We start from the raw sequence: 24,211 nt of genomic DNA on the forward strand, positions 1-24,211 counted from the left end.
CCGTAACACATTGAACAACTGATAGTTTACCGTTCATTCTTTTTATAGTTACACTGGCATGAGCATTGGTTTCCCACACATCCCATAATGTGTAGGTGGCAGATGAGAGTTTTGTTGCTTGGCAACACTAAAGTTTGGTAGCAGTTCAGTATGCAGTCTGAGGTTTATTTAAGGTAAAGATGGGTGGGCTGGCTGTACGTTAGCACTTTTTAGATGAGTGCTGTTATTAACTCCTTGGAAACAGGTTTCAGAGTGATGCATGGATGCTCAGTTATTTAAAGAAAGAAAAAATGTGAGACATTAACATGAGCAGCTTTAACTAATCAGCCACGAGGAAAGATGTATATAACTACACATACCACTTAACTATCATTTCAAATTAAGTGACATCACTTTAACTGAGATTAACACGACACATGTACAAGTTATGGTGGGGGAAGCATCTTTGAGCTCCCCCACCATCAGGGGGCAGTAGTGCACCTTTTTTACTGTGACATGAAATTTTAATACAGTTGAAACATCAAATTCACAAACATTCAACTATTCACACATAGACCCATTTATTCAATTGATAGACATAATACATATAATATTTTGGGAGGCATTGGTCACAGTGGCCTCCTCGACCTGCTTTTTTTTTTTTAAATTAAAATTTGCAATTAATGTTGCACTTTGATCCTGAGGTGTTTCATATCATTTATAGTATGTTTTTCTTATCAGGTTATTTCCCTGCTGAAGACTGAAAACTGTTAACACAAGATAATACAGAAATGTTTTTTGGATAACTAGAGCTGTTTAATGAGATGCACTGACCACCAATACTGGCACTCAGCTGGAACTAGGTTGAGTTGATGCTTAACATTTCATTTCTATAAATAGAGTGATATTGAAGTACCCAGGATGAGGCACGCACGCACACACAAATCCACAAAAATACAGTCTCAACAGATGGAGCTGGTCCTATGAATCGTCTGTTTGGCCAGCTCTGTTGCACATGAGTTTGGCTGCCAGTGATCCGTATGTCAGAGTCTTTGCCTCAGGCTGCACTTTGTCTGTGTGGCTCCTCCCTGTGAACATGGACAGCAGAGCTCATTAGATGGACCCTGCTGCCAGGGCTGTAGACTTGAGCCGTCAGATAAATCCAGGGTCAGTGGCAGCAAATTCATACTGTCACTGCTTCCTAATCAATGCACCTCATTCAATACAAATAGGTCACAGAGTATTGTAAAGGAGGGGGGCTGATTAAAACTTGATACAAAACTTACCAGGAATCTTATCCATTGGAATAAAATTGCGATCCTGTTGCTTTATTTTTGGCCTATTTCGGGCTATGAGGAAAACTCCAAGGAACGACAGAAGACAGCTAGGGGGGCAAAGGATTGACACCAATTAACAGAAAATATTACATTTCAACAAGCTGCTTTTACTAGTGTGTTATTGAATGCTCACCCAAAAAGGAACATAAAAATGTTCAGTAAAGCCAAGCCTTCAAATTCCTGGTAAAATACTATCCCTGCAAAAAAATGAAAAAAAGCACATTAAAATGAAACTCACGCCTCACAGATTGTCTGTAGTGCTTTGTTTATTTGTGAAACCTAGCCCTGTAAACCTTGAACAAACATTACACTGGGATCATGAGAAGAAAGAGTTTTATTATTATCTGAAGTGTGCCGGTACGGATGAGTAGCAACACTGAAACTATGCAGGATCACTCATTACCTCTGAGAATATCCAATATAAAACAATTTCTCTCTGTGATCAGGGGACAGTTGGCAAGGAACACTTTGTATTTTCACTTTTTCTGTGCTCAGCTGCTCACAATTCTACCACTGTGATCACGACTGGGTCAGGACCAAAACAATAATTTTCTTCAATGTGGAACAAAACTAATCTTAAAGCAGAAGTCCACCCCCGGACGTTTTTATGCCGCCAGATATAATATATCAGCAATTTGTTGTTCAATGCAGTCAATTGTGGGTTATATGTGTAGGTGGAGAGAGAGAGAGAGGGCAATAGTAATACTATGAACAATATCAGAGCAGGAGATTGTTCAGAAAAGGTGAAAAATACTTAAAACAACCAAATCCCTTGTAGCTGTGGCTTATCCATGATGGATTTCTCTCTGTGTGATTACGGGACATCAGTGCCAAAATGTGGAGGGAAGCTGTTGCTTTTTTCTTCAAAGTGACTGACACCAAAAGCTGATGTTTACGGTTTCTTGCTGTTACACTCCACTGAAGCTGCACTGGAAATAGCTTGAAATGACGTCACATCGCAGGCCAATTACCCACAAAGGGAAAATTGCAAACAAGGAAATGGATTTTGTAATGTAAGGGTGACAGGTTGTTATAAAATGTTTTTCCCTTGAGATAAAACTGCTTCTGAGAATTCTCCTTTCTTGATTCTTTTCAGATTGAACAAAGAACACTATTACAGACAGGATAATAAAGACTTGACCTGACAGAATACACATGCTGTGAATACTGTCGGGCTTCTGCTGACTGATTGATTGATTGATTGATTGATAGTGATGGAGGGTTGTGAAGGGGTCAAGATGGCAGATCTGACATGGCAGGAGTGATACAAAAACATCAATGAAAAAATAAAAATATAATAATCACTCAGCAAGTTATTCACTGTATTAACATCAGTCTCTACCTCAGTGTTTCGTTGGATAATATCTGGCTTTACTCAGCACTCAGTTAATAAAACTATTTCAAACTGTGCATCAAAAATGAATACATAATAAATAAACATTACAGCCCTCTCAATAGATTATATACAAGTCTGGGACTGTAATAATTAAAATAAATAAGCTACATCAATACAAAACCAAGAAAATAAAATAAAGGCATCCAATTATCACATATAATATATACTGTAAATAATGTCTGAGCCGGATTAACATGTACAGACAAGTTTCCATCCCTAGGTAACTCTTATGTCTGTGAATATCTCTCATCTGGATTAAATCATGTTTAAAGTACTGAGGGACAGCAGGATGCACAATCTGAGATATTCCTTCCTGTATTTTCAACCGCCCAATGCTCTTAAATAACCCTAACTATCCTGCTTTGAGAAATCTGAAGTCTGTTTTTAAGGTACAACGCTCAGCAGTTATAACATGAACAGCAGGTATAGTCAAAATGAAACAGGACAAGAGCTCCTGCCAAGGTCACTATTGCTTTCCTGTCTAGAAAATGTTAAATTCTTGCTAAGAAGCGTGTTCTTTGATTGACCTTGGTGAGCCCCTCTTCAGCCAGGCACACTCCTGACATATAGCTATCCAGCACACAGCCAAGGTAATTGACTCCTTAGACTGCGTCACCACTGCAAACCTTTTCAATGAACAAGGTTCACATGTACAGGAGTGAATCACCATCATAACATTATGTTAAACTGTGTCACATCACAAATCAATTTCAACTATTGCAGTGAGTTTTGCAGCAAGTGAGATCAATTATTATCCTTCATAAAATTCTTCAAGGATAAGTGTGGAGTTACTCTGTATTTTTCTGTCAAAAAAACAACAAGCATGTGTTTTTGTCCTTTTCTGTGGCTTTCAGCTCTAAAACTTACACATTTCTAGTTTCACTTTTTTTAAAGGCACAGTAATTTCCTAAAGCAGCTGGCCACTGTAGTTTTTAGAAAATGTTACTCAAATAGGAGAAAGCAGAGCATTTTTCAGCTGCAGATTAATACTGCTCTAGTGAGGATTGTAAGGAAAAACATGTCATGCAGTGCAACAGTGTAGCTCTAGCTTTATGGATGGCAATTTGTTGGTCTGAAGTATCAACAACTATTGAATAAATTATAATAAAATTCAGAACAGATACGGTGCCCAGAGGATGAATACTAATGATATTGATTATCCACTGACTTTTTATGCAAAGCCTATAGCAGATCAAACTTTTCACATAACCAGTGAAAACACCTCACTTCTACTAGGTAGTTTGTCACAAAATTTGAAGTCTTTTCCTTTAGTGCCACCATGACATTGACATTGACACATGGTTTTTACTGAAATATCTTGACAAGTTTAGAAAGGATGATTCATGTTCCTCTTATGAAATATAATGACTTTGTTCAGTACTTGACCAAAAAACCTGCTAAACTAATGACTTTCCCACCAAAACACAAACACACAAACAAACTCACTAAACATCAGCATGTTAGGATTGTCATTGTGAGCATACTAGCATGCTGACAGTGTTTAGCTCAAAGCACAGCTGCTATGAAGCCTCTTAGTCTTGTCAAATTTACTTAAACAACTGGAAGCTGCAGTTTTTTGCAAAAACAGAAACTAATTCATTATAGGCTGCATAGGTCAGGACTATATTTAGCTGCAGATGAATACACATTCTGTGCACTACTGAGTATTTGTAGCAGGATGGTATATGTGCAGTTGCCCACATTTATGGTAATAGAGAAAAATGTCTGTCATGTTTGTTTTTAATATCTCATGGACAACAATGGAGATCTATGGCACAGAGAAATCAGGCTTTAGATACACAGACAATACTTGTTGGCATCGCTTCATTGTTGGTTTTGGTCTTTTCATGGGATTTGTCGACAATAAGAAAAAAATAAAACATACTTAAAACAGAATGCAGTGAATGACACAGTGACATTTCTATGGATGATGACATACCTGCAACAATGGCACTAGCGGTGAAAAACACAAAGTTGATAGGAACCACCTCTGTGGCATCAAACATTTTCATCGCCTGATTAAGAAATCTGTGGAGACAGAAAAGCAGATTGGAAGGTTGCAGTCAACACAATGATCTTGTTTACACAGACACTATAAAGTAGTATATTCATCCATCTTAATACTACAGGTGTGCTGTAGGTACAATGTCACTATGTCCAATGTATTGTTTTTTCTCCTGTTTGTCCAGGAACTGGAAAGCCAAAATTGCATCTAGCCTGTGGCGAGCATGAGGGATTTGAGCAATAAAAATGTGACTGACGGAGAGAAAAAAAAAAGTACACAGAAGAAGATGGAGAAAACCTTGACTAACTTGATCTGGAAGGCACAGGAGGCAACCATGACGACAAGCATGACGTAGAAGATGGGGTAGATGAGCTGCAGCTGGCCTTTTATCGACTCTGTGATCATCCCTGACACAGCTTTGACTGAGATGACTGTTAGAGAGGCTGCAGCAACACAAAACATCACTTTAACATTTAGTTGTACAACTTGCAGCAATAAAGAACTTCCTCATTGGTTCGTGCTGATTTGTGGGGGTGGTTAATTATCTCCTAGTGAGTTACAGTGAATTATTTTCTTCTGTGATGCTCTACTCAGCTCATTACTGAAGTGATAACTGAGCACGACTCCATTTTTGGTAGCCAAGCAACAAAGCAACCTCTGACTGCCTAAAATGGTTTAATCCATAACCTCTACACTCAATCAGACAGCTTCTACTTCATACCGAGCAGGGCTACCAGCAGCATCACGATGACGATGTGCTTCACATTCCTCCTCTTGTACAGATAAAGCAGGATGCAAAAGATGACCACCTCTATAACCTGTTGAGAGAAGGGGGGTGGGGGAGATTAAAATGAATTGCTGGTCTTTAATGAGAAGGGCCTGGGGCTGTCCTTGTGAATCCAATAGCATTCAGCTGTTCATGGACCGCTGATATAACACCACAGAGCTTTAATGGATGGAGAAAAAGAACAGAGTACAAAAGTAGAATTGAGGAAAAAAGGGCAAGCTGACCTTTAAATGTCTCTCAAAGCGATCTCTGTGCCTTGGTAAATATGTTCAATAACGAGCTAATGTCAAGATTTCATTAGTCTTTTTTGCCCATAATCAAATGGATTTAAAATGACCTAGGTCATTTGTGATAGATATATCACTTACTTCACACACACACACACACGCACATGCACATACACAAAATGACACAAAATGGTTTAATAGTCTGAGTCCTTCCAGAGGAAATCATTATATAATAGTATGACCTTAGCAAAATAATGAGAAGACAGTGATGGATATTTCATTTTCCTCTGATTAATCACCATCTACAGTTAATTCCACACTTGTTGGGGGCTGTTTCTTTGTGGGCTGATGAGTATTCACAAAGCATTGCTGGAATGGAAAACAGCATACTCTTTTACACACCATCAATCACTGCAGCCAGAGGCAGCAGGACTATCTCAATTTGAAAACATCTGCTGGCCTAGCTATCCATCTGTATTTTCTTAACATTGTCTAGAACATTTCTCTTTGTTTTTTTTTCACAAAATAGCTCCTTTTTTGTCTTGGAGTGTGTTTGCATCTGTTCAGCAAATAGGACTAGATTTAGGAGTAGAATGTGAAATATAGTTCAGAGAAATGCTGCTTCCTGAATAATGATGTCAGTGCTACCCAGGGCGAATGTTCACCATTTACACCACTGGCTGGCACCCCTGATGAGCTGCTAGCTGTTACTCTAGGTCCAGGATTGATGGCGTATGTGCAGATAATTGATTGTTCTACAAACAGTAAAGGGAATATTTAGGATTTAGAAGCAGATTTCCTGGGATGATATACATTTTTATAAAGTGATTCATCAAAATTATTACTACTATATTGTAATGTGCCTCAGCTATTTTGTAAATATGTTTTACTGGAGGAAATACAGTATCAAAGGAAAATATATAGAAAAAACATGTACAGAATATGGTGTTTTACAGCAGAAATGCAATAGGCTGCACAGTCTAGGTGACATTCAAAACTTCAACTCCTAGTTTCCTGAATAACAGATCACAGGTGTCATACACTCTCGTAGCCAGCTGTGCTTCTCGGAACACCTCACACTTGAATTACACAAAGGACTGCATTTCTACAAAAGAAGTTAAACCTGAGAGATGGGAAACACAGAGCTCCCCATCTCTCTGCTGCTATCATGGGAGTGATTGGCATCAATGGAAATACTGTGACCTTCTACTGCAGAAATCCTCTTTAAGAACATCTAAGGTGTGTTTCTGCACTGAGACTAGTATTAATGGTTGGGGCTTGCATTTACATTTTTGTGATGAGTACATTTTTAGAAAAAACACTTTGTTTCAGCTCTGTAGCAGATCCATCTCTATGGTAACAGCTATGTTTATACCATCTCTGCCTGAGGCGGAATTGAAGTAGGAGAGCATAAGGGTGAGTGCTACTGCTCTTGCAAGGTCGGGGCAGTATTTTTTAATACTGAGTGCAAAAACAAAGACAATCGTAGTTTTAACTGACATGTTACCACTCCAAAATTGGCATGAATCATGACAGCAGCATGGACAGCCAGGCTCATCCATGAACCAAAAAATAGAGGCAGATTACTTACATCATAGCTCTAGGTCACTCTATCAATTTACTTCAACTCTCTTACTTAAATGTAATACTCTCTCTTGCCCTTCTCCACAGGGAACTTAAAGGTTGGGATAAACTAACTTATGGCAGAACAGTTGATTTAGACATACAAACATTAACTCTAAGAAAACAAGAACATGTTTATATGTATGCATTACAATCCAGGAGGAGAGTTACATACTAAGTAAAGCAGGAAGTGCCAGCTGATGGCATTGTACTGGACCAGATGGGCAGTGATGTGTGTAGAAGTGTGGGGGGCAAAGGTCACCAGGAGGTACGTTCCTGTTATTGCCAGAGTTCCACCTAAAGAGAGAGAGAGAGAGATAGTGGGGTGAGACTGTAGTGAGAAGAGTTCTATATTGGTTTGGCATATTGGTTGACATGAAGCTTATAGCTCAACACTCCATTCCATAGCAACTGCTACTGCTGGTAATATTACCATCCTGTCTCTACTGTCTCTCTCACAACTGTAACTGTGACTATTTGCTTCTGATCCTGCAGCATTAATCATCAATCTTAAAACTAGTCTCAAATTAATCAAAAGTGTTGTGCAGGTCACTAACATTTTACACATTTAATTCATTTAAACAGTTTTGGTCAATATTTCTTCTTCATTTTATTACTGGTGAGATGAAGAACATAAAGTCATGATACAAAAACTCCTAAATACAGTAAGGGAAACAAGTAGCCTATCCAACTTTTTTTTTCCAACAAACATATTTCCAGTGCAGCTACTCATATGAAATTAAGACCAGACGTTGATGTTAATTCAACAAGGCAACAAAATCATAACACTCAATTAAATTACACTGAACCAAAATCCCCCCTGGACACTGTGTGATTAGTTTCTTTGTACAGGAATCATCTCAAAGCTGTCATTGCAAACAAAGGCTTCTCCATCAAATATTAAGTACATCTCAGTTATTGTGTCCAACTCTTTTTTTCCCGCTGTCATTCCAATTTAATGCATATAACTTTTGTTATTGAGTGGAATGTTATGATTTCTTTTGCTGTCTTGCCTTATTGAGTTATTATCAATGTCTGGACTTAATTGCTTGTGAATAGTTGCACTGGGAATATGTTTAAAGAAAAAGAAGTTGACATGTTGAATACTTATTTCCTCCACTGCTCCAAAATACATTGTGCCTCAGCCAGCTCTCAGTTACTTTGCACTGTACACAAGAAATTAACTTCAAAATACTTTTGCACGTGGCAAACTTACAATTTGCATCATTATTTACTACAACAAGCAGATATGTTTATTATTTAACATATTTTAACTACCATCATTTACATACTCTCTCGTGTATAGTTTTTTATTTAAAATTTTATTTTAGTTTTATAATGTCCACTTTGTCACATCTATTTCAAGTTTGTTCAACCCTATAAACAGGGTGCTGCTAAAAAACAGAGCTCACTCAGAGTCATTTTCTTCTTTTATGGATGAGAGATTCATACAATTAAATGTTTACAATATGTGGCTGGAAATGTCACTGAACAATTATGCAAAAAGGAAGAAAGACTGAACCAACTGTAGATGATTAATCCAGAAAACTAACAACATGCAGAGCTGTGTGGTACTGATATGAATTCCCAGTCTAGCATTTGTAATAATCATTATTGTAATGACCATCACAATCATGTCATTTCGCCGCAGACTCTATAAATCGTTGTGACAAACAATAGCTTTTCATAAAACAATATAACAGAATTGGCCTGTTGAATACACTGCACCCTTTTTTCCCACTGCCAGGAACACAGAGCAATAAGACATTATAAAGACATTTTAATCAGTGGATAAGATGATTTCTATCTCAGTCAAACTCCAATATGTTTCCTTTGTTACAAGATGTTTTCACACTGAGTAAAATCTATGAAGCCAGTTTGATATATCCAGCCTGGATGTCATTTCTCAACTCAAAGCACCAGTTTTATGTCCTCAAGTGCTATGATCCCGACTGAGTGTTTGCTTACCAACAATGTCAGAGGCTCGGACCGTCTCCTTGAGGAAAACCACAGATATGACAGCGCTGGCTGTGGAGTATAAATATATTCCTGTTAGTTTAACAGCCAATAAAACCACTCTGCACAAACCATTCAGTCTAGCAGAATACAGTCTGAACTCACTTTTATCTCCAATCGGTTACATTTAACACAGTCTAGACACCATATAATTGAACTTTAGATTAAAATCAACATGCTTTCGGTTATCATAAAACATCACAATCAATGCTTTCCCCTTGAAGATAAAAACATAATTTGTGTTCAGCCACTTTTTGGTAACCTCATATTCTGGATTGATTTATTTTCGGATTCAACACGTCAGTTTAATCACAGGCAAGGTCAGATACTTGACTGAACACTGACTTGATAAAAATAACAATCACATGAAAAGTGTTGCAACCAGACTTAGCAGCTATGGCTGTATATACTGTAATTGGATGAGGATGATCAAGTTTTATGATATAGTTTGCAATGTGAGAATATCACAGTAATTTCTCACATATTGTGCACACAAATGAGATAATTATATACACTCACACACAATCACACAGTCATGCACATCTGCACACAGTGATATTAAAATATATTATATAAATTTATATCCACATAAATAGATAATTGTACACATAATACACATACAACGCTTGACATGTTTTATATTGATACGCATGATAGCTGCTGTCAGCATATGTAGATGAGTGTCACTCTGTAGTGCTTCATAACATCAGCATTAAATTACACAAAGATGCTATTCCGTGACACATTTCTCATGAACCCATTCATCAATATCGCTGTCAAGAACCGTGATGCCGAAAAGCCATCAGTTTCACACGAGCTGAGGCTCAGATTAGTCTTAATGTTTCCCTGGGATATGCACCGGAGCGAGAGAGACAAATAAACATGCAGCATTTGGCTGTCACAGAGACAGATTGCAAGACAGGCAGATATGCACACAGATACACAGGGAGATACACAGATGGGTGGCCACACAGACGTAAACAGAAAAACATACTAGAGGACAAACAGATAGTGGACTTACAGACAAGGTAGAATAACAAGTGACAGCAGCCTGACAGTCACTAGACAGAGGGGTCAACACTTATTCTTACTCTAATTCTACATTTATGGAGTTATGCTGTCATATATTACACCAATATTTCAGCAGAGACAGCTGTGGCAGCTGTGTGTGGAAGAATTTGGGCACAACTGCACTGAATCACTGCCAGCCAAACAGACAGGCGTGCAGGTGATGGCACACAGACAGGGAGACTAATTAAATGGAAAAATTGCTGGAAAATACCAAATGAAAAAAAACAAAAAACAACAAAAAAACCCAAAACAGACAGGCAGTTTGAGTTTGGGCACAAGCTCTGCCACCATCATAAGGAGATTAGCTACAGAGCATAAACAGCTCAATATGTCAGAGACGCACAGTGTGTCACGCATGGGGTTACTGTGGTTTCAAAGCATGACGGACAGGGTCTCGACATGCATGTTTAACGCTGACAGTATAGCACAAAGGCAGATTTATTTGCAATCTTACAAACAGAAGGTTGGTGTTAGACAGCACTAATAAACCTGAGCCATGAAAAGCTTTCCTGTAAACCCCTAATTCAAGTTAAAATTGAACCAAAATTGGTTCAATATATAACAGAATCATGCTGAAAGGGTGTGTTCCAGAGGACACGTGTGATACAAGGTATTGATGTGCGTGATGCCACAGGGACACGACTGTCAAATTGGAAGTTTATAAAGACTCTCGTTGGTATTCGGATGAAACAGTCAGTTGTTAAATATTTCATACGGCGAGCATGTTCGCATACACATTTAGGACTCCTTCTTTGCCTCTGGGACCAGCTGGATCTAACAAGTAACCATAGCAACTCCATACAAAGTGAGATTCACACGGCTTGATAAAATGAGAAATGTGGCAACAGGAACCTCTGGGGTTCATAGTTCTGTCACAGCTCTTATGTGTGCCTGTTTATGGAGGTGTGTATGTGTGTGTGTGTGTGTGTGTGTGTGTGTGTGTGTGTGTCAGATCAGTACTGCCCCTCTACATGCTCCTTACGACTACTGGGAACCTCCCTGTGGGAAAACACACCATGTCAAATATTCTTCACCACATGGATCTGACATTGGATGAAAGGAGCAAAATTCAAGGAAAGCTCAAATGTAAGAACTGGTACCACATTGCAAGTATTCTACGTTCTCAATGTCACAAATGACAGAAGTAGAGACTTTGGAAAGCTTGTCGTGTGAACAGTATTAATATTCTGTGAACAGAGCACTGAGCCAGACTTTTCTATTTTAACAATAGATGAAGAGCAAGTGTTTTGAGACATAATATAAGATGTTATAAAACCCCAATACAATACAAGTTGATAAAAACTGAAAACAACACATTCTCGTCAGTTCTACAGACCTGCAGGTCTGACATCTCTGAGCTGATGCAGTGTCTGAATCAAGTCTCTGTTTATTTCCACCATGCCAGCCTCCCTCCTCTTTTGCAGGTGATGACATGGTATCTAACAAGGAGAGCCGATGCTCTGCACCATAGAACAGCATTCAGAATAGTGCTGTCATTCCTAATAGAGAGTGGTGGGCTCTGTGGATGGGGACAGAAGAAATTGCTCTCCAAAGTGTCAGAGTGCCAGTATGACATGCAGGGACAGGCGTGTGACAGCGGCATCATCAGCTCTGCCGACCTCATCCCTCTCCTCCTGTTGCTTCTGCTTTCCACTCTGCATCTCTGCCTCTTATTTCATATATATCCTTATTCTCATTGTATCTCATCTCTTCTCCTCATTTCTCCCCACCCAACCACTTGCTTCACTCCTGTTTACTCAACCAAGGCCTCCCGTTGTCTGCCCCCCCTCTGAGCCTTCACACAGCTCTTGGAAAAAGAGGCACAACAGCGCTGCAGGAGGGGTGTGTGTGTTAACCTAAGGAGCATCTCTGGTTGAGGAAATCCAGAGACATGGGTGTTTATACATGACTACAGCTATGCATGCATTGGCGTGTGCAAGTTTTCTCATTTTCATGCAGTATGTGAGTCAGTATGAGGTGAGTGGTGGGGTCAAGATGACAAAAAGCAGCTTGCACATTCTCCCCTCAGCTCCACTTGTTACCTCTGAGGAGGAAGGACATCTTGCTCTCCTCTCCTCTCCCTCCTTCCCTTCCCTTCACCTCCTCATCTCTGGCTTCATTAATTCCTCAAGATGCTCTTTCAAGATACACTTCAGCTACACATTATTCATGCACACTCCAGTGCAGCACAAGAGTCTTGCAATCAATGGTCTTCACAAGCATAATAATGATAGTAAAATGGAAATGAGCACAGTAATTGTCAATACCTGTGGCCTATGAAGAGAGTCACAATAATGTCAGCTTTACACTCAGTGACATAATGACTCAAAAGGGTAAGGTGTTCAAGTCCTGTAATTGTGATAAGAGCGTTTTAGAAAGTAATTGCTCACTGAAGCGAGAACAACATTGTTGAACACTAAAACTAAAATGAACACAGGGTGCAGCCGTCTTAACAAGATTTGTGGTTTCAGTTTCAGATTTTCAGGTTTCAGAGCTTTATTCAAATCATTCATCCATTTATGAGACGTGACTATAGGAAAATCATTTGTGTCTGGGTAATAGCTGTCATTAATATCCATGACTCACCACCACCTCCAGTGCAGTGACTGATGGATGGCGGGAGGTAAGAAATGAACCTGTTCAATATTTAACCTGCGTTTGGAGTGTTTGCAAAGAGCAGCTGCCAGCTGTGGCAACCAGGCAGGTTTTGTTTTGATTGGCTAATGAATTTGGCTTTGTTCATGCTATAAAAATGAACATTTTCTGGAACGGGCTGGCGGATTTATAATGTCAGAAGTAATTAGACTTCCTGAATCACACAGTGTGAAGAACTGAGCTGCATGCATTCATCCTCCGGTGCCATGTCCGGGATTTGGATGACTGTTTCTGGCTTCTGAAATCAATGGCAGCAACAGTTGGAAGTTTCTTTTTAAAGCCCTTTTTCTGTGAGCGTGAGATACACTGCTGAATGAGGTGAAGACTTAACAGCCTTGCCTGTGCAGCTAGATGTGTAGTCGTAACACGCAGGATGGAAATAGCACTACTGTACCAGATGTACTGTAGAACTCTATGTGATTAATACAATTTATTTCCACGTCATGTATCTGAACTTGGGCTTTATTCATCAAAAGGAATTTAAGTGTTGTTAGTGCCATCTTACAGCTTGTATTATAAATGCTTGGCATGAAAACATCTGTTTATGACAAGATCAGAAGAAAAAGAGCAGACCTCATATGACAATGTTTCATTGTTCCCTGAGGAGACAACCTTTCCTCTTGCCTTCACGCATGTATAATGTACGAGGGGGGTAAAAAAAAGGTCATACGTACCTATGACAGACACACAGCCCAGCGGGGCTATGAGTGATGCTGGGGCAAAGCCGTAGGCAGCAAAGTTCCCCAGTTCCCCGATACCCATGAGAACCACACCACACCACCACAGCACAGAGGTGTAGTAAGGCTTGGAGCCACGCTGAGACTGACGGACGTGGGCATATTTCTGTCAGGGAGAGAGGGGAGAGGAGCCTGAGGCATCAGTCAAATTATGTGGATCCAATAACTGTGGAGCTGCGTAACATAGACTCAAACATCCACCCCACAGATATTAATAACTTAACAGCCTACCCCACCCAAATAAGAAAAAGAAAAAAAGAAAAAAAAGATGCAATTTAAGAGATATTACAGTATTACAAAGGCTTACAGCATAACACTCTCCTGATTAGCATTTCATTCCAGAAGAGGCATGACACCAATTAAGCGAATCAATGAGGTGGGAAGCTGTACAAGGAAAACGCAAATGTATACTTCATAATCATTAACAATTCTATCTCTGGAAACTCACACTGCCTAATAAACAATGGTTAACAGCCTTTCCCTGCACTTTTTCACATTCACTTCAAGCTGTCACGGTCTCTTAAAATTTGTCTTACACATCTGACATGCTGCTGTTAGTTACTGTACCTGAGTTTTTGCATTTGCCAAACAGAGTGTAACTGAGCAACAGACTGGTACTAAATGACTCACTGAGTAGAGAAAAAAAAGATTAAAGTGTCTCACTCTGGTACATGCTATAGACAATCTATTTTTATAGTTAATGAATGTATTCAGTCTTTGACTGACTTGGACTGATTATTTACTGGTACACAGCCCTGCTAACACCTAACTGAAATAGGACTGATTAGGCATCAGGATAGTATTTTAAACACAGTGCTAGAGCATAATTAGTGTTATAATCAGAGGCAGTCCAGATGCAAATTGGGCAGGAACTGTACTGCTGATCACAATGTTAAATTGATGATGACATACAAAGTCATTTCTGCGGTTTGCTGCACATTGCCTGCTGTGAACATGTCAGCAGATCACATAGTACCTAAATGTAAAATAAAATCCTGCTGAACGTAAAGAGTTTGCTAGAGAGAAAGAGAGAGAGAGAGAGAGAGAGAGAGAGAGAGAGAGAGAGAGAGAGAGAGAGAGAGAGAGAGAGAGAGCACACTGACAGAAGGAAAGTAGTCTGGCAGTACTTAGAGAGTGGAAAAATTTGTCTTTGCAGGCATTAAGTTCCCGCTGTGTGATGAGTGTCTGCTGTACTGCTTGATTCCAGCGCTTCCTACCTGTATGTTAAGTGAAATGCTGATGAGGACATTCCCACATATAGAGATGATGATTCCCACAAGATAGGTCTGTGAAGATAAACAATAGACAGATAGGCAGAAGATTAGGTGACGCTCCACTTGTCAAACAACAACTCAAAACATCCCATAATACTCCCTGCAAAAGTCTTCCCTCCAGCTGTCACATCTGTCATTTCCATGACAACCCCGGAGAGCTTTGTTCCATTGGTGTGCTGTTCAAAGGCACTAGTGTGCATGCATGTGAGTATGTGTGTGTGTGTGTGTGTGTGTGTGTGTGTGTGTGTGTGTGTGTGTGTGTGTGTGTGTGTGTGTGTGTGTGTGTGTAGGTGTAGGTGTGTGTGTGTGTGTGTGTGTACTCCTGTGGAGCCGGGGCATCTAGGGTTTTGTGATATCAAAATCTCATTTCTCACACATGTACCCGTGACATACAGCAACAAAGCCAGAAGTTTAGCTGAAACATACACAAAGACACCCCCAGCCTTTTCACTCTCCCACGATATACGACACCTCACACAGGTGTTGATGCAGGTTGGAACACACCTTTAGCACACAGACACCTGGTCACCACATGTGTGCAAGGTTGCAGGTATGGAACTAGGTCAATATAGTCTCAATGTAGTAGCATTTTTGGTAGAGAATGGTTATGTGGGCAAGATCAAGATGTCACAGAACAATCTATGTGGCTCTGTAAGGCTGGACATAGGCACAGCAGTTCCTTGAATTAGCACTAAACACAGAGTACAGATGAGGCTGATGGGACTGTCAGTGGTTTTGCAGGTACCTGATGATAGATTATTACAATTGATCCTCAGGGCATGATAGATATTGGTACCATATGTCATGGCAATCCATCCAATATTTGTTGAAACATTTCTAATAATTAAAAATGTCAGAGACAAAGTCAGGGGATCACCAAAGTAATTAGGCTTCCTTCTTTGGGGGCCATGAATGTCTGTATAAAACTGAATATTGATCAATCCAATAATTGTTGATATATTTCATACTGGAACAAAGGGGTTGACCATGTAAACGACTGACATTTCCATCCCTATCACGCCACCAGGAAACACATGGAAACATCTTGATTCCAAAATATGGTCATGTATCATAGTTATTTTTATTGTCCCACTTTTGGCAAGTTACACAGTATCATAAGATTATACAAATACTGGAGGAAATAATATAGTATATTTTTTGTTGCCAGCTGTAAGTAGGGAAGCATAATTGGTGTATAAGTGATGGAAAGAGAAACAGGATCCATTCGCTTAAAGCGTTTCAAGGGATATGTTGGGCTGCTTTCCCCCATATGCTTGGAAAATTATTGCCAAGAGGAAATTTAATTTTAGGTCATAAACATACCAGTGGCTGTGGGCGGACAAAGTTTACAAAGAAATGAAAGCGCACCGTGGGGGTGGAATGTGAATGATGAAAACCTAAAGAAAGAAACTCAATCGCTGTATAAGAAGTAACAGCAGTCCAAGCACATCCAAGTATTCATCCTTTGAAGGAATATTATGAGGGAGATGGAGGGTGTAGAGAAGAGAGAAAGGGGCCGGTAATGGGAGTTTAAAGATGAAAAACAAAGGATAAGCTGAGGATCAGCTAAGCAGAAGAATAAGCTGCAGAATGAGAGGGAGGAAGAAATGCATAGTACATCTTAAAAAGAAATAAAGGGGACAGACAAATAATAGAGCCAAAAACTGAAAGAGTGTTAAGGTTCAGGATCAGTGGTCCAGAGATAAGACAGGCAATGGGTTATTGTCAGTAATGTCCATCTGATATGGTTGACAATGAGATAACATGGTGGTCAAATGATACAAAAATGAATGGAGTGTAAATGAATTTCTCTGGACAACAGCTGATCGCTATCACAAAATCCAGAGGTGGTCTATCGCTCTGTCAGAACACATTATTAAACATCTCTCCACAGCACTGTAGGGGTAGAGCTGTCATTACAGCTTACCCTTAAAGTCATTAAGCAAAAAACCAAAGTCCATTCTCCAGACAAGGGAAATAGGCAAAACCCTCTGCTCTTTCTGTCAGCCGCAGAAACTACAGTGAAGCTCACAGATGAGGACAAGACGAAAATGATTATGGTTCCCTTCCACAGAACACAGTTTAATAACCTTTCTTTTAATGAGCAATCAAACAGCAAGGGTCTAATCTTCAAGTTGTTTCATCACGGGAGCAAAATATGAGATTAAAACTGTCTTGTTGATTTTGAATCCCAGATCTAAGACTCTTTCATACTTTCTATATACATTTTTAATCCCAATATGTTCCTTAATGAATAACAACACCAACCAAAAGTAATATTTTGTCATAATAAAACATTTTCAGAGAGAATTAACACTAATTTTCATAAACTATACACACATTTGACTCACATAGTGGTAAAATAATATTGTGTAGTACTTGCTCATTGAGTGCACTTGGTCTTCTTAAGTATGAAGACGAGACACACTACTTGATCAACTAAATTAACATTTATGCTTCCTCAAGTCCTCCAATGCTCATGGGCTGCCCTTAACTGCCTCTGTGTGACATTTATGTAACTCATCGTCACCATAGCAATAAAACATCAATTCCCCACATAAATGAATTTCCACTTTAAACAAGACAAAGAGCTTTCAGCCATACCAGCGGCTCAGTTGCTGTTTCAGCTAATTGCTAACATCATTATGCTAACATGCGCACAGTGACAAAACATGTTGATGTTCAGAAGGTAATGTTTACTATGTTTACTATGTTCACCATCTTTAGCATGTTAGTGTACTCAAATGAGCTAATTAGCAGCCTTAGCTGATGGAAATGCCAGTTTTGCAGGCATTTGGGCTTTATTACAATGAATTCTATGGAGCACATGGGTGTCTGTATCAAATTAAATGGCAATCCATCCAATAGTTGTTGAAGTCATTTCCCTCCCTCCCTGCTTGTCTACTTTACTCAACCTAACAGAGTAGCCTGCAGCAGAAGGTTTTTGTGATACGGTGATGGATGTAACTGACGTCCACTGGCATTGGAATTAAAGTCTGTGCACCAAGCGAAAAAAAATCCCTCCTTCACTTTTAATTACACAGTTAAGTGACTTAGATTCTGCTTTTTCTAAACCTGAAGCACTTTTCAATTAGTTTTAACTAATCTGATCACACAACGTAACTCCATCCATCCATCCAACAGCCCATTTAAAGTAGAACCACTTGTTGCGCCCTCTTAATTGCATAACACAACTTATCATCTCCTCACCAGCCTGATAAAGGGTTTAAGCTGAGTGGATTTATAGGTAATTTCAAATTCAAAAGCTTGGTGAAACTCCTCTATGTCTCACGGCCTGACCCCATCTTCTCCTCACCCACCGCTCCAAATGCATCTTGACACCAAGTCTGATGGGCCTACTGACCTGTAACATACCTACGGCGAGGATGAAACCACACCAGAGGTAAACAGGATTTAGACTTCAGCGTGTGTGTGTGTGTGTGTGTGTGTGTGTGTGTATGCGTGTGTTTGTCTATATGTGTGAATGTGTGTAATGATTGCAGTGCATCAGAGGTAAACAGGATTTAGAAGGAGGTGGTGGGGAGCAGATGGGTGACTAGATAATGAGATTCCTAAGGGACTGATATCATACCAAGGTATGCTTGTGCATAGGTGTGCAATGATAGACTCCATGCTCAAATATTAAAGCAGATAGACAGTGTGAGAGTGTGGTGGTGGGCCTTCTGTATCAGAGATGAGGTGGTAATTGATCAATCGATCAGACAGACGATGTCATCTATCAGGCCAGCTGTGCTCTATTCACTAAACCAAGATCAATAACCCTGTCAAGCTTTACAGTACAAAGTGTAAGTGGTCCACTGCTTTGCTGTTACTGAGCCTATGAGTTTGCTGGTGAACAGAGCAAGGCGTTTAGCTACGTGTGTGTGTGTGTGTGTGTGTGTGTGTGTGTGTGTGTGTGTGTGTGTGTGTGTGTGTATGTGTGTGTGTCTGTGAAAGAGCAAAAGAAACATTGTGTTAAGAGCACAAGGTGGTGGATGTACAGCCTGAGGACAGTTTGTTCCACAGGCTTCACACAGGAGATGTAGCAATTTGAAGTGCGAGGAGGGAATCATCTCACCTTTTATTGGAGTTATTAATGTCATCGGGTCAAGCTCGGCCCACGATGTGAATTCAACGTGATTACAGTCAATTATTCTTTTTTTTTTGGTTTGTTTTGTGTATGTGTTTTGTTGTCTCAGTGTTTGGTGAAAAGAGAGAGCACATGCATTTGAAGTGCAGGTGATCACAACGGGAACTGATCACCTCACCCAAGCAGAAGTAGCCTAATGTTTTACCCACTGAGGGAGACGAATCCACACAAGAGAGTGTAAAAAAAAGTGTGTGTGAGAGAGAGAGTTTTCCTGTCACAGGAAGAGCAAACAAAGCAGGCGAGGCCAATGCAGCTGGGAGTGCCTTTGGCTTGTAAGCTTACTTAGCAAACATTACACACTTTATCCAAGTACAGCAGAGACTCCACACCACAAAGCTCCCTGTGTTAGAGTCTGCTTTGTGTGTTTATAACTTATATAACTGAATTTGACCATTTGTCTTTTACATGGTATTGTTTTTTCTACTTTTTCAAGTCATAATTCCACCTGTCCTTGTGCTATGTTAAATTGTACTTTTCTGTTTATTTGAAGCTAATATGAGGCTTCAGCAATCAAGTAGGTATGTTTAAAAGTGACCATCGTTTTAGTGCTTAGTGTCCTCATTGTGTTTCCTCATACAGAGTTTCCTTGCTCAGCTGTAATGAACACAAACAAGGCATTTTGTACTAAAAAGACTAACTTTGGATGATTCCCACCTGAATTGTATTACACTGCCTTTTTGGCATCAGTAGACCTTAATCATGAATTTATACACATTTTTGATCCAATCTTTTACACTGAAATTGTGTCATAGAGTATAGAAAGGAGGAATAACTGCAGCAAACACTAACTCTCTCAGTGCCCATAGAGGGATGCTGGCATTGTAGTATGTCCACCTTCCCTTTAAACTTACCTGCAGCTATATTGGAAATATTTTAAAATAAGGCCTCTTCATCTATACATAGGTGAACATGATAGTTATTCAAACACTTAAAGTACAATTTTGAGGTATCTGAGCATCCACACTGCATGGTACTTTATAATACTGCTCCACTAAGTTTTAGAGGGAATACTGCACTTTTTACTACCTACATTTATTTGAGAGCATTCTAGTTACTTTGTAGATTCAGCTATTTCACACAAAATGGGATATACATGATACATTGTTATAATTTAAATTACCAAGCAGTATATAAAGTAATTAGATTTCCCCCAGCTTGACCAGCTATGATAATAAATAAATTAATGCATTCAATATTTATAATCCAATAATAAAATATACATAATAATATAACACCTACATTCTGCATGATTGGTTTTTCCACTTTTGATGTGTTGAGTATATTTTACTGATAATATGCCTGGTCTTCTATTAAAATTATAATGCAGTACTTCAAAGTCATGGCACAAAGTCAGACAGGAGTCCAGCCCAGTGAGTTTAAATATCAGCATCAGCAAAAGTTAACAAAAACTCTGAGAAGTAAAGGCAACTATGAGCACATTCATCTTCAAGACACGATCTAGCACACATCAAATTTTAGTCATTACAGTTTCTATAGTGATATTCCTGCGGTTCTGTATCTTTGCAAATAAATTACAGCCCGTGTGTTGTATAAATTCTATTATAAATGTCAGAGATAAAGTCAATTGGAGTTTGTCATTTCGAGGTACAAACTTCACATAAAGCTGAATAAAGTTTAGTGTAATATCAGATTGGACTGAGCATCAGACCCTGAACAAACACAAGTACACACATCTATTGTGCACTTATAAGTTTCATGCTTTACCTCACACCTCATTTATAGACATTGTGCACACATCTAACCCCACAAGGACATTTTTCATCCTCATAACAGCACCCAACTCTCCTGACAAGCAATTTTTCATACATGTAAGTGTGTCCTTGCACAAAGCAAACTGTAATTTGGATCAGAACTGAACAAAAACTACATCCCATCTATAAAAGCATGCTTAGTTGAATGTCCCGTCAAGCTGAATGGGCCTGAGAGCTGACGGAGGGACTGACAGCACTGATCCTCCTCCTCTGCTAGGACACTGACTAACAGACATACAGCGTGGCCCTTTGTGTCCACTGACAATGGGGATCTGTCCCTCCCTGAGATGGGCTGATCTCTGGATGAAGCCCTTCAGTTTCTTGCTCAGAGGTGGTGGGTGCAGAAGAAGAGTAGGCGAGAGGAGACAAAGATGGGGGAGAGAGAGCGAAAACTGTGATGACTGATTACAGTGACATCCCGAACTTTGTCTTCTGATGATGTAAACTGACCTGACATTATTTCAGCTAACAGCCTGTTAGTAAATTTAAATAATCAGGACATGCTCCTCAAATCTTTTCCTCAGATAAACTGACTGTCCTGTCTGCCACCAGGGCCAAACACTTTTACATTAAGGTTTTTTTTCTGTAGTGGCACATTCTCCCATCACCTCCTCCCTTCACTACCTGGTAATGTAGTCTTGTCATGTACTGTAGTTGTTGCAGCAGGAATTTAAATTTCTATTCACAAAAAAAAAAACAACAGAGATACGAATTTACTGTTTGCACCACACAGTAATTTTACACCAAAGAGCTGTGAAGCTGCATCAGAGTCAGGTATCTATTGGAGACTTGTGGATGACTTTGGTGTCTATACTTTCATCTATAATACTGTAGGTAACCAAACCATTTGGGCCAACTCCAAAACTTTGCTGTTGCACCAGTACAAACATTTCTGACTCTAGAAGGCAGTTAAAGTGTGAGACAGACTGATATTGTCCCCTGGATGTCGAGATGTTCCCTGGGATGGTGGGTAGCTTTGGACGCAGGGAGGAGCTGGGACCATTAGCCAGCTGCTCAGGGCCTCTTACAGTAGAGCTATTCTCTAACAGCCCACCCATAGGCCATTACTCATTACTCACGCCTCTCATTCCTCCTCTGTTATTCTCTGTCTCTCTCTCTCTCTCTCTCTCTCTCTCTCCCTCTCTCTCTTTCTCTCTGCCCTCCAACGTTAATGTCACACACAGGAAACATAACAGAAAGAGAAGAGAAGAGAGGAGAAACAAACTGACAGGGGAAGATGAGCATGAGGAGAATGTGTGTATGCATAAGAGTAGGAGGGCAGAGGACTGACACACACATTAGCAAACATCAGTAGGACATTAGTAAACACACACGCACAGAAGGTAAAGAGCAAAAAGAGCTCTTTCCATTATGACCCACTAACAGTCACACACTTTCCTCATACTCTAAATCCCCTATTCAAAGTTAAAAGTTCATAAGAAAGAAAAGGCCTTCCAACAAAATCAGAAGTCATGATTACTTGAGAAAATAGTTCTGACAGGTGCCAACACCGATAGATCTCTCTGCTCTTGTCTGGCTTCCTCATCCACACTGAGTGCTCATTACACAAAAAGCTTTAGAGGCTGAGGTTATATTTTGACTTCGATGATTTTCTTTGACACTAACTTAATCTCCTCCCTTGAGCATTAGTGAGTAACTTCCTGTTCCAAGTGGAGTGTGGGGAGGGAAGTTCCTGCAGAAATCTAAACTTTGCTTTTATCACAGCAAATCTGATAACAGCTGAAACAGGTTGAGCGTGATTCATTTCACATATCCTGGGAAGCAACTGGGCAATAAGCAAAGAAGTTCAAGGGTGAAACTGTAGTGAAAATGTTTTCATTTTAAGGTGGAAGCTTTTTTTTTTTTTTTTTTTTTTAGCAGGACATACTGACAGATGTTTCTTATAAATTAAATCTAATTAGGTTATATTGCTTAATTCTAACCCTAGAGAGGAAGAAGTCAGTTAATAGTTGCTTTAAAACAATTGTTGTTTTATTAATTTTACGCACAGCCCAGGCTCTGCACTTTTCCATTTGGCTGAGCAAACAGTCTGAAACGTAAACAAACTTACCCGGAGTGGATTTTCCAAGATCTCAGCCCGGTGAGCCTGAGTGTTGATCAGAGCAGCCTGCAGAGAACTTAAATTCGCCATGTTTTCCTTATCATGTAATAAGGAAGTGATGTTCTTCTAGATCACAACTCCTGCTCCCTTCACATCTTTGACAGCTGCTTATCACCTCTTCCCATCCCATGCAACCCACGTCCCAGACGCCTCAGTGGAAACTCAGAAAGGAAAAGTTCCTCATTGTTGCGGAGTGGATCAGGAGTTTGTGATTACTTCAAATACTGTCGGAAATACGGACATTTCTGTGACCGAAATTGGTACTGTAATATAATAATATATCTGGTAACCGTTTTTAATAGTGTGAGAAATGGGAAAAACTGTTCAACTTCTTTGTTTTGTTTCAAGTCTCATTCTATTTATACGCATTTGCTGTGAAAGCGATTGGCTCTGGAGCTACGCTGATGTATGCGATTTACGAGATGCACATGAATGCAGCATATGCGAACAGGTGCGGTTCCTGTTGTGCGTAAAAAAGAGCGCTTCGGTGCCACACAGGGCGCAGACAAGCACACTGCTGAAGCAGTAATAGACTAATAAACTTTCTTTCTTCGGGCGCATTTGTAAGCGTATTGAGCAGACTAGAATAACAATCAGCTGGTTTAAATGTTGGAATCAGACTTATATGTCAAGGCTACTTCTCTCCCTGAATTGTGTTTCATTCTCAGAGGAAATAGCCCCGTGACCAGAAGATTTATAGTGTTTGTGCTGAGATGGAAAGTGGATTTAATTTCTTCTTGGCAGTAGTATTGAGCCTTCAGGGTCTTTGATACAGCAGCTAGTGTAAGCTTTACAGAGAGCGATAGGAATTTGATGAGTACAAACACCAAGGCCTTTCTATTGAGGTATGCTGAGGACTGTATGATTTAGGATGATCTGGTTCAGAATTGCGTAAATATGTGTATTGAAGGTGATGTGTTGACTGTAAAGAAAGTAAAACCTATTTTTAAACAGTCTACAGGAATTTAAATAATTAAAAAAATATGAATAAAATCTGAATATAGCTCATTTTTGGGAGCGTGGGAGACCCAAAAGATGATCTCTCAAGGCTTCTTCAATC

At 39.6% G+C, this 24,211-nt stretch overlaps 1 protein-coding gene across 1 annotated transcript; it reads right to left on the reverse strand.

Moving 5' to 3' along the window:
* Nucleotides 1–570: 570 nt before the first annotated feature.
* LOC128367108 (NIPA-like protein 2) lies at nucleotides 571–23,288 on the reverse strand. Its single transcript, XM_053327913.1, has 11 exons — nucleotides 23,101–23,288; nucleotides 15,051–15,119; nucleotides 13,771–13,939; nucleotides 9,323–9,382; nucleotides 7,530–7,651; nucleotides 5,439–5,535; nucleotides 5,025–5,160; nucleotides 4,652–4,740; nucleotides 1,450–1,513; nucleotides 1,266–1,363; nucleotides 571–1,067 (listed from the first exon to the last, which is right to left on the reverse strand). Exons 1-11 carry the CDS (start codon nucleotides 23,179–23,181, stop codon nucleotides 961–963), a joined length of 1,092 nt encoding a protein of 363 aa, XP_053183888.1. The 5' UTR covers nucleotides 23,182–23,288; the 3' UTR covers nucleotides 571–960.
* Nucleotides 23,289–24,211: the final 923 nt, after the last annotated feature.

The sequence above is a fragment of the Scomber japonicus genome, chromosome 10, assembly GCF_027409825.1.
Source record: "Scomber japonicus isolate fScoJap1 chromosome 10, fScoJap1.pri, whole genome shotgun sequence".
In the NCBI taxonomy this organism is placed as follows: Eukaryota; Metazoa; Chordata; class Actinopteri; order Scombriformes; family Scombridae; genus Scomber; species Scomber japonicus.

Coding starts and splice junctions, on each gene's coding strand:
- LOC128367108 (XM_053327913.1), bottom strand. CDS start 23,181: ATGGCGAATTTAAGTTCTCTGCAGGCTGCTCTGATCAACACTCAGGCT. Junction 7,652..9,322: donor CCGAGCCTCTGACATTGTTG/GTAAGCAAACAC, acceptor CTCTCTCTTTAG/GTGGAACTCTGGCAATAACA. Junction 1,514..4,651: donor CGCTAGTGCCATTGTTGCAG/GTATGTCATCAT, acceptor ATTTTTTTGCAG/GGATAGTATTTTACCAGGAA.